Source organism: Myxine glutinosa, chromosome 3 (assembly GCF_964187855.1).
Source record: "Myxine glutinosa chromosome 3, kmMyxGlut1.1, whole genome shotgun sequence".
NCBI lineage: Eukaryota > Metazoa > Chordata > Myxini > Myxiniformes > Myxinidae > Myxine > Myxine glutinosa.
In genome coordinates this window covers 30,417,145-30,433,494 of record NC_136263.1, presented here as the reverse complement: position 1 = coordinate 30,433,494, position 16,350 = coordinate 30,417,145, and the positions used below count along the sequence as shown (strand labels likewise).

General features: G+C 44.7%; 1 protein-coding gene across 3 annotated transcripts in view; it reads left to right on the top strand.

Moving 5' to 3' along the window:
- NHLRC2 (NHL repeat containing 2) overlaps positions 1 to 16,350 on the top strand; it is a 277,896-nt gene that overhangs the window by 249,411 nt on the left and 12,135 nt on the right. For all 3 annotated transcript variants that reach the window (XM_078773794.1, XM_078773795.1, XM_078773793.1), the window contains one exon: positions 12,198 to 12,407. In XM_078773794.1, the coding sequence (XP_078629920.1) occupies positions 12,198 to 12,407 (210 nt within the window). The remainder of the gene's footprint in view (positions 1 to 12,197; positions 12,408 to 16,350) is intronic.

The following is a 16,350-nucleotide window of genomic DNA, read 5'->3' as shown; positions in this document are numbered from 1 at the left end:
TAACGAATATAATCTCCTCCGGAGGTCTTGAGAACCGTATCCCTGGTGTCGTCATTTTAATCCCAGCCGTGTGTCTGTTCCTTCATTGACCTAGCATCGCGTGACTAGTCAACGTTCGGGTATAATATCGAGTATAATCTTGTGCAGCCGTGGTCATCCCAAAACCGCTCGGTGAATAACATCCAAGCCACGTCTGTAACAATTGGTGTCGAGGAGTGGAATTCGAACCCGGGACTAAATTTATTAGGCCCAAATTTGTAACAAGTAGAATCGATTCGGAGCGCGTTTCCCGCGCGTTATTAGGCCCAAATTTGTAACAAGTAGAATCGATTCGGAGCGCGTTTCCCGCGCGTTATTAGGCCCAAATTTGTAACAAGTAGAATCGATTCGGAGCGCGTTTCCCGCGCGAAATTATAACGGCGAAATTTGAATTTGTTTTACGAAAATAAAATAAAAAACCGAATTTTGAAAGTCGTGCTATGGCGGATCAAGACAGCTGGGGTCCGGTAAAGGAGAGTGAGGTAGGGTCGATCCAGGACCAAATTGAGGGACAAGAGGAGAGCGAAGCAGTGAGGGCGGCAGGTTCGCAAAATAGCGCCGTCACGCACGAAGTAGCGGGTGCACAAAATGGCGCTCTAGCGCACGTGATTACAGCGGCGCCACATTTAGCCACGCCCATGGTCGCGGTAGTCGAACCGGAGATGCCAATGGATTTGAACCTTTTTTTTATACAAATGAAGGCCCTTATGGCCCAGCAGAGTGAGCAATTGGGGGTAATGGGGAACCGGATGGATGCTCAGAGTGAGCAATTGGGGGTAATGGGGAACCGGATGGATGCTCAGGGTGAGCGATTGGAGGGCCAAATGGGGGTAATGAGGGACGAAGCGAGGGGTACCAGTGAGGGATTAGACAATAATTTTAAGGGATTAGACAATAATTTTAAGGGATTAGACAATAATTTTAAGGGATTAGACATGAAATTTGGGAAATTAGACGATAGATTAGGGGAAATACAGGAGGGGTTAACGGGGGTAGAAAACAGAATGGCCGCTCAAGAGAATCAAATGGAAGGGATGCAAAAAGGGTTAGAGGGGTTAGAAAACACCATGGAAGGCAAATTGAGGGACATGAGGGACCAAGCGGAAAGGGAAGTTAACCAAATGGGGCAGCAGATAGAGGGGGTCAGAATGGGGGTAGAAACCAAACTGGATGCTCACAGGGAGGAAATGGAGCAGATGAGGGTGGCATCTGGGCAGGAGATGCAAGTGATGGGAGAGGAGATCAGGAGAGGAGTGAGTGAGGAGGTCGGAGGAGTGCGCGAGGAGGTGAGGCACTGTAAGGAGCACATGGAGAAGGAGGTGAGAAAGGGGACTGTAAAGTTACAGGGGGGCATAGAGGTCCTGACGCAGGAGGTGGAACAGCTGACAGAGGGACAAAAAGGACTAACGGAGCAGGTTCAAAGGAACACTGCGGTATTAGGAGGTTTAAAAGCGACACAAAACGACATAAAAAACGACTTAATAGCGACAAAGAGGGAATGTCAGATGGTACGTGAGGGACTGACAACGAGGTTGGACGAGGTGGTAGAGGTAATGGAGACGAAGGACCGGCAGGTGAGGACGCACATGGAAACGGTCAAGGTAGCCTTGGAGGACGAGCTTGAGGAGACGTACCGGGGAATAAAAGAGGTGAAGCACAAATTAGAAGAAGTGGAAGAAGGGATGAGCGAAATTAAGAAGCGACGGAGAGGGGATAAGAAAGAGATAAAAGAGGAGATAAAAGAATTGGTCCAAAGTCTGTGTTTGGATCGTGATGATGTGCTCATTAACCGGATGAGGGATTCGCAGGTGATGGAGGAGAAGCGAAGAGGAAGAGGACCCGGTGTAAGTGGTGACCAATATGGTCGTGCGTATGATGCGCCAGGGGATTTAATAAGCTTGGGGGTCGAGATAGACCCGGGTGTTCGTGAGAGGCCGTTGGTGAAGTGTGCGACAGGTCTGGTGTGCGAAAAAGGAGGTGTGCAAGAAAGTCCGACTCTGGGGTGTGTGAGGAAAAAGTGTGTGCCAAGGAGTGAGGGTGCTGGCGAGAATGAGTCGGTCGTAGCGTGTGTGCGAGGGAGCACATGGAAGCGCGGTGTGGTGAGTGTTACAGAGGGTGTAACGGGAGAGTGTGCGCGAGAAAGGTGTGTGACGGACAGGTGCATGAGGAAAGAGTGCGCTGTCAGAAGTAAGGAAGAGTGTCCACCTGTGGTGAGTGTTACAGAGGGTGTAACGGGAGAGTGTGCGCGAGAAAGGTGTGTGACGGGCAGGTGCACGAGGAAAGAGTGCGCTGTCAAGAGTAAGGGTGAGTGCGCTGTCAAGAATGGAGGTGAGAGTAGTGAGAGTGACATGGAGCGTGAGTTAGTTGTGACAGGTGAGCGAGGATGTACACCTGGGATGGAAGGATGCACACCTGGAATGGTAGAGCGTGAGTGGGAATGCACGCTGGAGTTGGTGGTGAGGCACATGGTTGGGTGTGCGAATGAGGGCACACCTGTGATTGTCACAGAGGAGGTGACCGAGGAGGGGGCGCGAAGCGGTGTATTGGTGAGGTGTGCGAGCAACGAATGTGTGCCAAAGTGTTCGGTGGTCAGGTGTGTGACCAAGGCTGTGAGTGGAATGGGTGTACCTGGGTGTGTAAGGAAGGGTACGAGGAGCATGGGCACAGCTGGATGTGTGAGCAAGGAACGGGCTGCGGGGTGTAAGCGTCCAGGTGAAGCATCGACGTTACACGGGTTAGAGGTTAGAGCGACTTTTAGCCGAAGCAGGCCCTCGGTGCGTGCCGGGCCTCGCTTTGAACGGCCGCGTCCAGGCTCCACTAGGCGGAGCTGGCAGCCCGATAGGAAGGGTCGTTATGGCGACCACGTTTTGTTGAGACGTGCCGGCAGGTCGAGATCGGGACATTGGATGGCTCCACGCCGAGGTGGTGCGTGGGATCTCGGCCCGGGTAAGCCCCCGTCCCTGCCCCGAATGCCGGACGCATCCAGCCGCTGGCACAAAACAACCAGCATCCATTGCTTGGCTTTACGAAGCCGGGCTTTGGACAGGGATTGGCGCACCGAGAGGTATTAGTGAGTCGACTGGGTGATGAGGTTAGTGTTTTGGACCCAAAATTAGAGAAAAACAAAATTTGATGATTGGCAAGGGATTGGCAGTAGTGATTGGCAGATGATGGGTAGTGATTGGCAAATTTTTGATTTATTGAAATTTGATGTGCAAAATTGGTAGTGAGAGACCCCCGATGTGGTGGGATGGCAAATCCACCATCCTTCCCATGTGGGGGCAAAGGAGCAATAGCTTATGGGGTGTATGGCAGTGAAAACTAGCCCGGGTGGGTTAGGATATGGTGTGTAGGGATCTAGCGAGGATTGACATTAGGTGACGTTAAGTTTAGTTAGTGACTGATACCTGTAGTAGGGACGCAGGTAGATTAGTGTGGATGATAATGACGAGGGAGCGCAATAGTTTAAAGGGACGACTGGGAAGCGCAAGTTTCAGAAGGGAGTAGTTAGCTGAGATGATGCCGTGTTTGTGAGAATTGAACAGGTGTGATTGCACAGGTGTGCAACTGGACAGGTGTGTGGAGCAGTGTATGAGTAGTGAGTGTGTGGATCAGCGCGAATGCGCTGGGGGAGAGAAGGGTGCAGGTGGCACCAGGTGGGAGAGCACAGGTGTGCAAGTACAGGTGTGTGGAGAGAGTTGGAGTAAGTGGTACGGAGTGGTGTGCATGGTGCGAAGGTGTGGATGGGGGAAGAGTGGACCCCTTTCACGAGTACCCGGGGCGGGTAGTGTAAGTGTTAGGTAGAGGGTACAGGTAAATTGTGGTTGGATATTGGCATCTGTGGTGCGGTTGCAGAATGGTGTTGTGGATGGGTGCATTAGTGTTGTGGAAATGGCTGGGCGTGTAGCCTGTTAGTGTGTGTAGTTGGTTGGGCACTCCACCACTGTGAGGATGTCGGCCAGGTGAGGCCGCAGGTGGGCTCTGGGAGCCGGTAGAGTTGTGGATGGGGCCCGAGGATCCGGAGGATGGACCCGGGTAGCCCAGTGCCAGAGAGGGCACCGAGTGGGGAGAGTGCCAGAGGGCCTTCCCCAGGTAGTTAGGTTAGGGTAAGGAGCAGGTAAGCTCGGAGGCAACCGCAGTGGTGGAGGTGTGCAGGTGGGTAGACCCATTGGGAGAGGTACACGCCACAGCCCAGAAATTGTGCGAGGGCACCGGGAGATGAATCGGGGGAGTGAGACCCCAAATTGAAAAGCACCACAGTTTGGCCAATGGGAATTGGTTTTTAGAACCCATAGTGTAAGAGGGCCAATGGTTTGGCCGGAGAAAGACCCCGGGTAGTGTAAAGTTGTTAAAGTCATTTAGGAAATAGTTAGGATTGATGAACCTGTCGCACCATACGCAGCCACTTACCTGTGGTGATGATGATGACTCCACACCTGTGTTTTCTTTGTTTTGTTGCAGGAAATGAAATTGCTGTGTGGATTGTGAGACGCATCACGACGTGGATGAGACATTGGGGTGATTCCATCTCTCCCTCCTTAGGAGGGACTGATGATGAATTGGTGATGGCAAATTATGATGTTGAGTTGGAGATGGCAAATTTTGATGAGAGTTGAAAATGGCAAATTTGATTGGTTAGGAGGGAGAGAAGACGAATTTGGTTTATGGGAGGAACGGGGAAGACAGTAGGGATGTTTGTTGATTTGTAAAATAGATGTTTATGGGTAGTGTTGAGTTTTGTGGATACAGTAAGGGGTAAGGGAGGGGCCATGTAGGTTACCTGGTGGGGGGGGCGTACGATAGGAACGTACCTGTCTCACCTGGTTCCCATGTGCCCCCAGTGTGCATCATCTTATATTGCGTGCACTTTTGCGCCCTTACCACCTTACTCACTTGTCTTCTTCTTTTGTCTCCCACCTCCGAGGATCTGGCTTTGGGGTAGAGAGAGAGGAGAGAGCGGTGCTGGCTACGCAGTTGTGGGCCTGCACTTTCGCTGCTTGCTGCTTGGATCGATACACCATACGGACCGCAATGTTTGTGGCCACCCACAATGGACCGCAGTTCTTTTGCGGCCAAGCACCACCCGTGGAAGGACCGATGGGTCAACGTGGCACCTATGCCAAACAGGTGAACCACTTATAGTTGACACCACTGAAGGCCAAAATACAGAAATGGACGCGGTTGGCGCCTTTCTTTATTTTTGAAAAGAAGTAAGAAGGCCAAGTGCACCACATGAAGGCAAGACCAGCGGCAGAACATCGGCCGGCTGCGACACCACACAATGATTTATAAACACTTTATTGGTGCACCGGATGGTGCTCACTGTGTGATGGGGTGGTGCTTGATGCTTGGAAGGGGTGCTCTGCACGTTATTAAAGGCCGTCGGCCACAGAGCACTCGTGGGTTGGTGTATCGATGCTGGCAAGCGTGCTCTCTCTATGCATAACATCTGCATGTGTTCCTCCAAAAACCGGTCCTGGATCGTAGTGTAAATATCAGCGTAGTCTTGTGTAAATAATGCTCCCTACCGGCTGTATGTTTAGTTTGAGAATTCTTTCCGGATTCGGTTATCCTGTGGGTGTGTTTCTGTGAGGAGAAGGGTGCAACGTCGCAGGGGGACATATTTACTCATTTGTGAATATCTGTAAAACTGTCGCACTCAGGGTAGAGTTAATAGTAGAGGGAACTACATTGCGTGCCACACTAAAGTAGGTAAAAATTTATCGGGTCGGGACGCCCCGAGGGTAGAGAAGGGTGCAATGTTGCGAATATGGAATTTGGCCTCCATATCCGCTTGTAAATATTCCCCTATTTCCCCAATACTCCCCAACTATCCCCAATCCCCCATTCCCTAGTCCCATTGTCTGTAAACAACAATCAGTAGAGCCGACCTTCCCCTTATTCCCTCATTAAATGTCATGCCCAGGTCCACCGCACCACACGTAGACAACTTTCGGACATCTTGCTAGTTATTCTTAGTCTATGTCAGTTAAGGCCTCGTTTCCATTAATTATGACTCTTCGTTGCACCAGAATGTGATTATATGGCACCAGTAGTGAGTTTAGGACCTTTCCCATACCTCCTCCCATCTTCTTCCCCGTCTACAACAACAGAGGGGCACGGCGCTGCGCGGGGGGGAGTGTGCGTCCTCCCACCGGCTCGGTTAGCCGCCATCGACAATGCGCTCCAGACAACGCGCTCCAGACCATGCGCTCCACGGGGTTACCACAAAGGGGCTCCTTGTCAGCTCCTCGTCAAGGGCGGAGCCGGTAACCCCCCCGCACGCACCCAATGAGAAGCAACGTGCCGATTCCACGAGGCGGAGCTAACGAGCCGAGGGCGTGTCACTCCCCGCCGGATATACGCGGCCCCGCGCCGGATGTGACGTCAGATGCGCCCCCAGCTTGAGACGAAAAGACGCCACCTCGAGCGCTGTGCAACCTTCCGCATCTCTGGACCGGACCGGGTCGATCCTGCCCTGAGCCCAGGTGCACCTGGAGCCATCGACAACCGCTTTCCTGCCATCAACCCCCGTGTGAGTCAGCCTTGTCCCGTTTACCTGTCGTCTGTTGGGGTTAATATAAGGTTGTGTCTAAGTGCCTATCTTCCTTTGCTGTCCCTCTCGTCCCTGTAATCTGACCTTCCGTAACGAATATAATCTCCTCCGGAGGTCTTGAGAACCGTATCCCTGGTGTCGTCATTTTAATCCCAGCCGTGTGTCTGTTCCTTCATTGACCTAGCATCGCGTGACTAGTCAACGTTCGGGTATAATATCGAGTATAATCTTGTGCAGCCGTGGTCATCCCAAAACCGCTCGGTGAATAACATCCAAGCCACGTCTGTAACAATATATATATATATATATATATATATATATAGATATATAGATATATATAGATATATAGATATATATAGATATATATATATATATATATATATATATATAAATATATAGATATATATATATAGATATATATAGATATATATATATATATATAGATATATATAGATAGATATATATATATATATATATATATATATATATATATAATAGCTTGGCTCGGCTAGCTGCGCTCGCCTCACCACACGTCATTACTGAGGAGCGGGCTTATTTTAGCTGAGGCTAATGACTGTACCTGAGCTGCTGTGTTGTCATGATTTACACCAATCATAATACAAACAATTATTTTGCACAAATTTATTTGTCGTGTTTGTGAGATTACTTTATTACTAGGGCATGCCCGTACTATATCTATATCTAAAATTATATCGCCCCCCTCTATTTACATGAAATGGTTTGGTCCAAAGCGAACGGCTTGCGAGTACGGTGACAATCCCCCCCCTCTATTTACATGAAATGGTTTGGTCCAAAGCGAACGGCTTCCGGAGTTTGGTAAAGCAATCGCCATCGCGTGCACAAACGCGCAGGAAAGCGAATGAATCGCAAATTCGTTTTTATTAGTTTAAAAACTTTATTAAAACATAGTTTAACGGCAACATAGTTTTCCAACGTGAAATAAATGAATACGCTGTCAAATGTGCCATCCGAGGCAGAGTGTGTCCGCCACGTTCGGCACACGCGATCGTTCGCTGCTCTCTGATTGGTTGAATCGTTTTTTGGACATAGCTCGGTAAGTAATTGTCCGATTAATATGAAACCTTGAAGAGGCACATCCTCGGGTCCCCAGCAATATACCTGGCAAGTTAAAAGTATATCGGACCCGTGGTTGTCGAGAAACAGCGGTCACAGACAAACGTACAGACAGAGATTACTGGAATTATAGATAGATTAGCAATTTAGGTTGAAGATTTAGGATGAAAAAAAAAACAATTAAAAAAAGAACCCCTCAGCACATACATTCGGGAGGGGTAGGTGCAGACTGGAAGTTTGGGACGATTACACCTCACCACCACGTAATTCAAAACACCTCACCACCACGTAATTCAAAACACCTCACCATCAACAACAACAACAACATGCATTTTAAGGCCATGTTCCCTGCTAGAGCGGGGGTTAGCCTTGCGGTCCCCATGACAATCTTCTCCATTTTGCCCTATTTTCTGCATCTCTCCTTGTTAACCCCCTTGCCCGCATTTCTTCTTCCACCATCTTTAGCCAAGTCTTTCTCGGTCTTCCCCGTCCCCTACTTCCTTCTACATTAACTTCCATCACTCTTCTCAACCAGTCACTTTCATCCTTCCTCAATACATGACCAAACCATCTCAACCTGTTCCTCTTCACAGCATCAATCACAGGCAATATTCCCATCATCTTTCGCAATTCATCATTTGTCTTCCTCTCTCTCAACGATACTCCGCACATCCATCGAACCATTCGCATTTCCACCCTTTCCAGCCTACGTTGCTGCTCTACGTTCATTACCCATGTCTCGCTCCCATAAATCATAACACTTCTCACACATGCAGCATACACCTTTCCCTTCAGCTTCAGCGACACTCTCCTCCTCATCAGCACGCCACTCAGTTCCCGAAACTTCTTCCATGCACATCTCACTCGAGCAACCGTTGCCGAGTCTGATCCACCTTCTCCATTCAGCATGTCTCCGAGGTAGCAAAATGTTTTCACACCTTCCAGCTTCACGCCGTCTCCAAGATCCAACTCAACATTTCCTCCATCTGCAGCTCCCTCTGTGCACACCTTACATTTGAATGTAGCTGCCACACTGGTTAATGACCCTCTCAGACCACTACATTTTTGATGAACCCACTCAGCACACATTGTACATTGAATGGAGTTCACTCCGACACCCTTCCTGCACACAGCACACGGCCACTTCCCAGTTCTTTCCACCTCACCACATGCTTTACCACTTGCCATCACCTTTGTCTTTCCGATATTCACCTTCAGACCTTTTGTCTCCATACATTCCTTCCACTTGTTCATCTTTTCCTTCAGTCCATCCATACTTTCCGCAATCAACACCAGATCATCTGCATACAACAACTCCCACGGTAAACCCTCCTTTACGGTCTGATCACACCTCACCATCAACACCTCACCATCAAGTAATTCAAAACACCTCACCACCACATAATTTAAAACACCTCACCCCCACCTAACTTAAAACACCTCACCACCACGTAATTCAAAACACCTCACCCCCACGTAATTTAAAACACCTCACCACCACATAATTCAAAACACCTTACCACCACTAAATTAAAAACACCTCACCACCACGAAATTCATAACACCTCACCACTACAAAATTAAAAACACCTCACCACCACGTAATTCAATACACTTCACCACAACGTAATTTAAAACACCTCACCACCAACTAATTCAAAACACCTCACCACCAACTAATTCAAAACACCTCACCACCAACTAATTCAAAACACCTCACCACCACATAATTAAAAACACCACACCACCAAGTAATTTAAAACACCTCACCACCACGTAATTCAAAACACCTCACCACCACGTAATTATAAATACCTCACCACCACATAATTCTAAATACCTCACCACCACGTGATTTAAAACACCTCACCACCAAGTAATTTAAAACACCTCACCACCAAGTAATTTAAAACACCTCACCACCACGTAATTAAAAACACCTCACCACCACATAATTAAAAACACCTCACCACCACGTAATTCAAAACACCTCACCACCACGTAATTCAAAACACCTCACCACCACGTAATTCAAAACACCTCACCACCACGTAATTATAAATACCTCACCACCACGTAATTCTAAATACCTCACCACCACGTAATTCTAAATACCTCACCACCACGTAATTCTAAATACCTCACCACCACGTAATTCTAAATACCTCAGCACCACGTGATTTAAAACACCTCACCACCAAGTAATTTAAAACACCTCACCACCAAGTAATTTAAAACACCTCACCACCAAGTAATTTAAAACACCTCACCACCACGTAATTCAAAACACCTCACCACCACGTAATTTAAAACACCTCACCACCAACTAATTCAAAACACCTCACCACCAACTAATTCAAAACACCTCACCATCACGTAATTCAAAACACCTCACCACCACGTAATTAAAAACACTTTTACCACCACGTAATTTAAAACATCTCACCACCAAGTAATTTAAAACACCTCACCACCACGTAATTAAAAACACCTCACCACCACGTAATTCTAAATATCTCACCACCACGTGGTTTAAAAACACCTCACCACCACGTGATTTAAAAACACTTCACCACCACATAATTCAAAATACCTCACTACCACGTGATTCAAAACCACCACCACCACGTTATTAAAAACACTTCACAACCACGGAAACAAAAGTTTCAGGGAGTCGTTAAGTGAGAACAGGCACTGCACAGATATGTAGATATATAGATAAATGACTGTACCTGAGTTGCTGTTTTGTCATGGTTTACACCAATCATAATTCAAACAATCATAATGCACAAATGTATTTGTAATACACGTGATATTACATTTTATAAACAATTGAAGTTGCAGATTTAAGTTGAAAAAAAATTTTCAAATAGAAAAATTGGACAATTTTTCAAAAAAAATACCCTTCGGACATACACACTGGAGGGGTAGGTGCATACCAGAAGTTTGGTAGGATTTCACAAAAGTTTGAGGGAGTAGTTCAGTGACAACACAGGACAGGACAGACACTGCACAGAATATAGATATATATATTGGCATCATGTGAAATAGCTGCGAAATTTTCACTGTCTGTAATGAAAAATCAATGGCGATTCCACCTTCATCGTGGTGCAGTTTTAGTGCTTTAAGCTGTTCGATATAACATCTCGGGGTGCTTTTATCCCAGGGAAAGATCACCTAGAAGTTCAAGCAAGACGGTTAAAAAGTATAAATTATCACAAAGAGAGGGGAAAGTGACCAATATGTCACACAAGGTCGTGGCCAATCCATGCAGTGGCACTGGCTTTTTATTATTTTATGTCTAAACATTTTCAGGTGATTTATGTGTATATAAATTGGATTTACGAGATTCATTTTCAATCCATTAATTCCATGTGGGCTGCTCATTGCATCTTTGCTGGGACTACTGGGCTGTACTGCTAATTCAGTGCCACTTCTCGGTTACAGCAGGAATTTTTTAATTTCTTCAGGATGCCGGCGATGACTCACCGAGTCTTCCTGACGTCTTTAATGTCCACGAGCGAATGCGAGCAGACGGGACGGCTGGCTTAACGTCCAGCCGAAGGACGGCACACTTTGTGATGCGACGCCCAGCATGAGGAACACCAATCTCACAGTCGATAGTTGGGTTGGGAATCAAATGCGGATAAGACTGCTCGGAGGTGAGTGTTCTACCTCCATGCCATCATGTCAGATGTACATTTTCATCGAGAGGACTAAGTGGTGTTCTCATCAGCTACGTAATGCTGTTTGACCTCATGAGGTCATAATTTTTGTGACCATGCAATTATTACACACTTGTACCATGCCTCCTGACCTCGACATTAACTATTGCTGAATACTCTTTTAGCCAATCTGAACTGACCGCACTTAATAACTTTAATTGTTAACTTTAATAACTTTATATTTAAGTTTAAATAAATATATTAATAAATATAAATAAATTTATTTATTTATAAATAAATATAAATATTTTATATATATAATTTATATATTTATAATTTATTTATATATATTTATTTATATATATATATATATATATATATATATATATAATATAAATATATATATATATATATATATTTATATATATATATATAATTTATATATATTTTATAATTTATATATTTATATATATATATAAATATATATAAATAATTTATAATATAAATATAAATAAATTTATAAATAAATAATTAATAAATATATTAATAAATAAATAAATAATATAAATTTATATTTAATAACTTTAATAAAGACTTAATAACTGTCATACCGAGCCCACAATGCTACACATGTGCACACATGAGTTTTGGTGCTTTGTGAAGGGTATTAGATCAGAAGAAGGAGTTGGGAGGATGTCTTAGCTTGTTAGATTCATGGTTTGCAGAACCATGCAAGATAATATAGTATTCAGAAATAAAACTATTCGTTTTCAAGAATTGAAGACTATGTTTGTCATACAAATGCAACATGCATCTTGGAATTTTGGGATTTTGTTTCATAGGTGAAGACCATCGAACTTAAGACCAAGATGTGCCGTACGTTGGCTGGGACGGGGAAGCCCAGCAATATTGAGGGGCTCGAGTTTGAACATGTGACTTTCAACGAGCCCGGTGGTCTTTGTGTGAGCCTTGCGGGTGAGCTACTTTACGTGGCCGACACGAACCATCACCGGATCCAGGTTCTGGACGTGAAGAAACGCACCGCCTCCACGGTAAAACGGTTGTTTGGGTTGCACGTCACCTCAGTGAATCGTGAAATACACTTATTTATGGTCGTGCGTGACAACTATCAGGAATCTGTGCAAAATCTGGGGAAAAAATTATATATTCCAGGATATTTAATTTGGATTGACCTGTTTCAGTTTGGCATTCTGCATATAAGCACATATCTCATGATGCTGTGATCCCAGGTTCAAATTCTTTAAACTGTATCGACTGCTCCGTGTTGAATAGTCATGGAAAAGTACGGTGATATATATATACATACACACATACACGACCAGTCAAAAGTTTAGGTACACCCAACATAATGTATTTAATGTGCAAAATGAACGTAACATGTGAACACAACTCTTACCAAAGATATTTCTGCTTATCCACTGATAATATATTGTGCTTCAATGCATCTTTCTTGTGCGAAACATACAGTGCATTCAGAAAGTATTCAGACCCCTTCACTTTTTTCACATTTTGTTATGTTGCGGCCTTAGGCTGAAATCGTTTAAATTCATTTTTTCCCTCATCAATCTACACTCAATACCCCATAATGACAAAGAGAAAATGGGATTTTAGAAAGTTTTGCAAATTTATTAAAAAGAAAAAACTGAAATATCACATTTACATAAGTATTCATACCCTTTGCTATGACACTTGAAATTTAGCTCAGGTGCCTCCCATTTCTCTTGATCATCTTTGAGATGTTTCTACACCTTGATTGGAGTCCACCTGTGGTAAATTCAATTGATTGGACATGATTTGGAAAGGCACACACCTGTCTATACAAGGTCTCACAGCTGACAATGCATATCGGAGCAAAAACCAAGCCATGAGGTCGAAGGAATTGCCTGCAGAGCTCAGAGACAGGATTGTGTTGAGGCACAGATCTGGGGAAGCCTACAAAAAAAATCTCTGCTGCATTTAAGGTTCCCAAGAGCACAGTGGCCTCCATAATTCCTAAATGGAAGAAGTTTGGAACAACCAGGACTCTTCCTAGAGCTGGCCGCCCGGCCAAACTGAGCAATCGGGGGAGAAGGGCCTTGGTAAGAGAGGTGACCAAGAACCCGATGGTCACTCTGGCTGAGCTCCAGAGATCCTGTGTGGAGATGGGAGAAACTTCCAGAAGGACAACCATCTCTGCAACACTCCACCGATCTGGGCTTTATGGCAGAGTGGCCAGACGGAAGCCTCTCCTCAGTGAAAGACACATGAAAGCCCGCTTGGAGTTTGCAAAAAAGCACGTAAAGGACTCTCAGAATGTGAGAAACAAGATTCTGTGGTCTGATGAAACCGAGATTGAACTGTTTGGCTTCCGTCTGGCCACACTGCCATAAAGCCCAGATCGGTGGAGTGTTGCAGTGATGGTTGTCCTTCTGTAAGTTTATCAATATCACCAATATTACAAATAAATTACAAATATATAATATCACGAATATTAGAACCAAATTTGTACAAAATATATGTTTGTATTATGATTGGTGGAAATCATGACAACACAGCAACTCATGTACAGTCAGATCATTATTCTCAGTTTGAACAAGTCTGTGCCTCTGCGCGAGCATAGCGAGCGGAGCCACGCTAGTATATTTATATATGAAAAATGTAGTGTCTGCATGTTACTCAAATGGAACATTGGAAACATCCCTCAGTAAAGAGCAAACATGTAAAATGACAAAGCAAACAGGTGTCCTTCAATAGCTTGAACAAATACTTTCTGTAACTTTTAACACTGCAAAATATATCCCTTCTTCTTCTTCCTCCTCTGCCTCTTCTTCTTCTGTTTCCTCTTCTTCTGCTGCTTCTTCTTCTTCTTCTTCTTCTTCTTCACCAATGGCACAATTTTCCCCACATTTTTGTGAGGTGGGCAGGGGGAAGCTTGGCCCAAGTCTTTCACAAACCAGCTGGCAGACCTGACGTTCAACTAAGGTTCGTGCAGAAATTTGTAATTTGTTCAGGTTGCCGGCGATAGCTTGCCTTCTCTTCGCGAAGGATACCGTGGGATATTTAACATCCAGCAACTAATTCCAGCAGACGGGACACCTGTTTTAGCGGCTAGGGTGCCAGCTTAGGATCCAAGGATCCTGGGTTCGAATCCCGGTTGATCGCTAAATTAACGCCAGGGGGGTTGACTCAGCCTGTCATCCTTCCGAGGTCGGCAAATTGAGTACCAGTTCACTGGTAATTCCCTGTGTGTCGTAAAAAGGCGACAAACAGGGTTGGCGGCAGGAAGGGCATCCGGCCGTAAAACATTGCTTCAAAAAGGGGACCAAAAAACAACAACTACCATGGTCCCCGAAAAAGGCCAACCCCCGCTTGCGGGGAAAAATGGCCTCTAAAGGTGGTCTCAGCAACTAATTCCAGCAGACGGGACACCTGTTTTACATCCATGCGAGAGACAGCACACATATTGATGTATTACCCTTCCTGGGAAACACCGGTATGCCAACTTACAGCAGGATCGAGATTCAAACCTAGGCTACACAGCTTAGATGTAAGTTGTGCGTACCTCCTGACCATCCAGCTAGGCCCCTGGAAAATACACTCCCAATGATGTAAAATGCAACCAAATGCATTGATATGAAATACAGGAACGAGACAGAGGAGAAACAGGATACAAATTAAGATAGCTAAGAGAAGGGATGAGGTTGAAGGCATCTCTAACAATAATTTTTTGCTTCCCATGCACGGTGGGGAACACCTGCATATCTTGGTGTGAGGCCTGGCAGGGTGGTTCTCCAAAATAGCAAAAGCCCACCATGTCCCAGTTGTTTAATTTCCTCAGCAGAAATGAAAAAGCAAACCTGAAGAGCTCTCACATATGAGAATAAAGAACTGTGAGATTGGAATAACGGAGAGTGAATATTAACATATTGCTGTGCCAGAGATGATTCGGAGAAGCGATGGCTCTGACCCATGCCAGTAGATTAAACTGCATTGCTTATTTCTCCACATGGATGGTGATTGCATGGCATCCATCATACAGTTACTTCTATTCATATATATATATATATATATATATATATATATATATATATATATATATATATATATATATATATATATAGATATATATATATATATATATATATATATATATATATATATATATATATATAAATACATACATACATACATACATACATACATACATACATACATACATACATACATACACAGTACCTTCAGAAAGTATTCACACCCCTTGACTTTTTCACATTTTGTTGTGTTACAGCTTAAATTTAAAATGGATTAAATTGAGATTTCTTTTGTCACTGATCTTCACAAAAGACTCCATAATAGCAAAGTGAAAACATGTTTTTGAAAATTTTATACATTCATTGAAAATGAAACACAGAAATATCTAATTTACATCATAAGTATTCAGCCTCCTGAGTCAATACTTAGTGGAAGTGCCTTTGGCAGTGATTACATCTTCCAATCTTCTTGGGTATGTCTGTATCAGCTTTGCACATCTGGATTTGTGGAGATTCTCCCATTCTTCCTTGCAGATTTGCTCAAGCTCTGTCAAGTTGGATGGGGAGCGTCGGTGAACAGCAATATTCAAGTCTTTCCACAGATTCTCAATGGGATTCAGGTCTGAGCTTTGGCTTGGACATTTAAAGACTTTCACATTCTTGTTCTGAAGCCATTCCAGTGTTGCTTTAGCTGTATGCTTGGGGTCATTGTCCTGTTGGAACACAAATCCTCGCCGCAGTCTGACTTCTTTTGCACTCTGAAATCTATTCTCCTCCAGGATTTGCCTGTATTTTGCTCCATTCATTGTTCCCTCTATCATTGCAAATCTCCCAGTTTCTGCTGCTGAAAAGCATCCCCATAGCATGATGCTGCCACCACCATGCTTTACAGTCGGGATTGTGTTAGATGGATGATGAGCTGTGCTTGGTTTCCAACAGATGTAGCGATTTGCTCTGAGGCCAA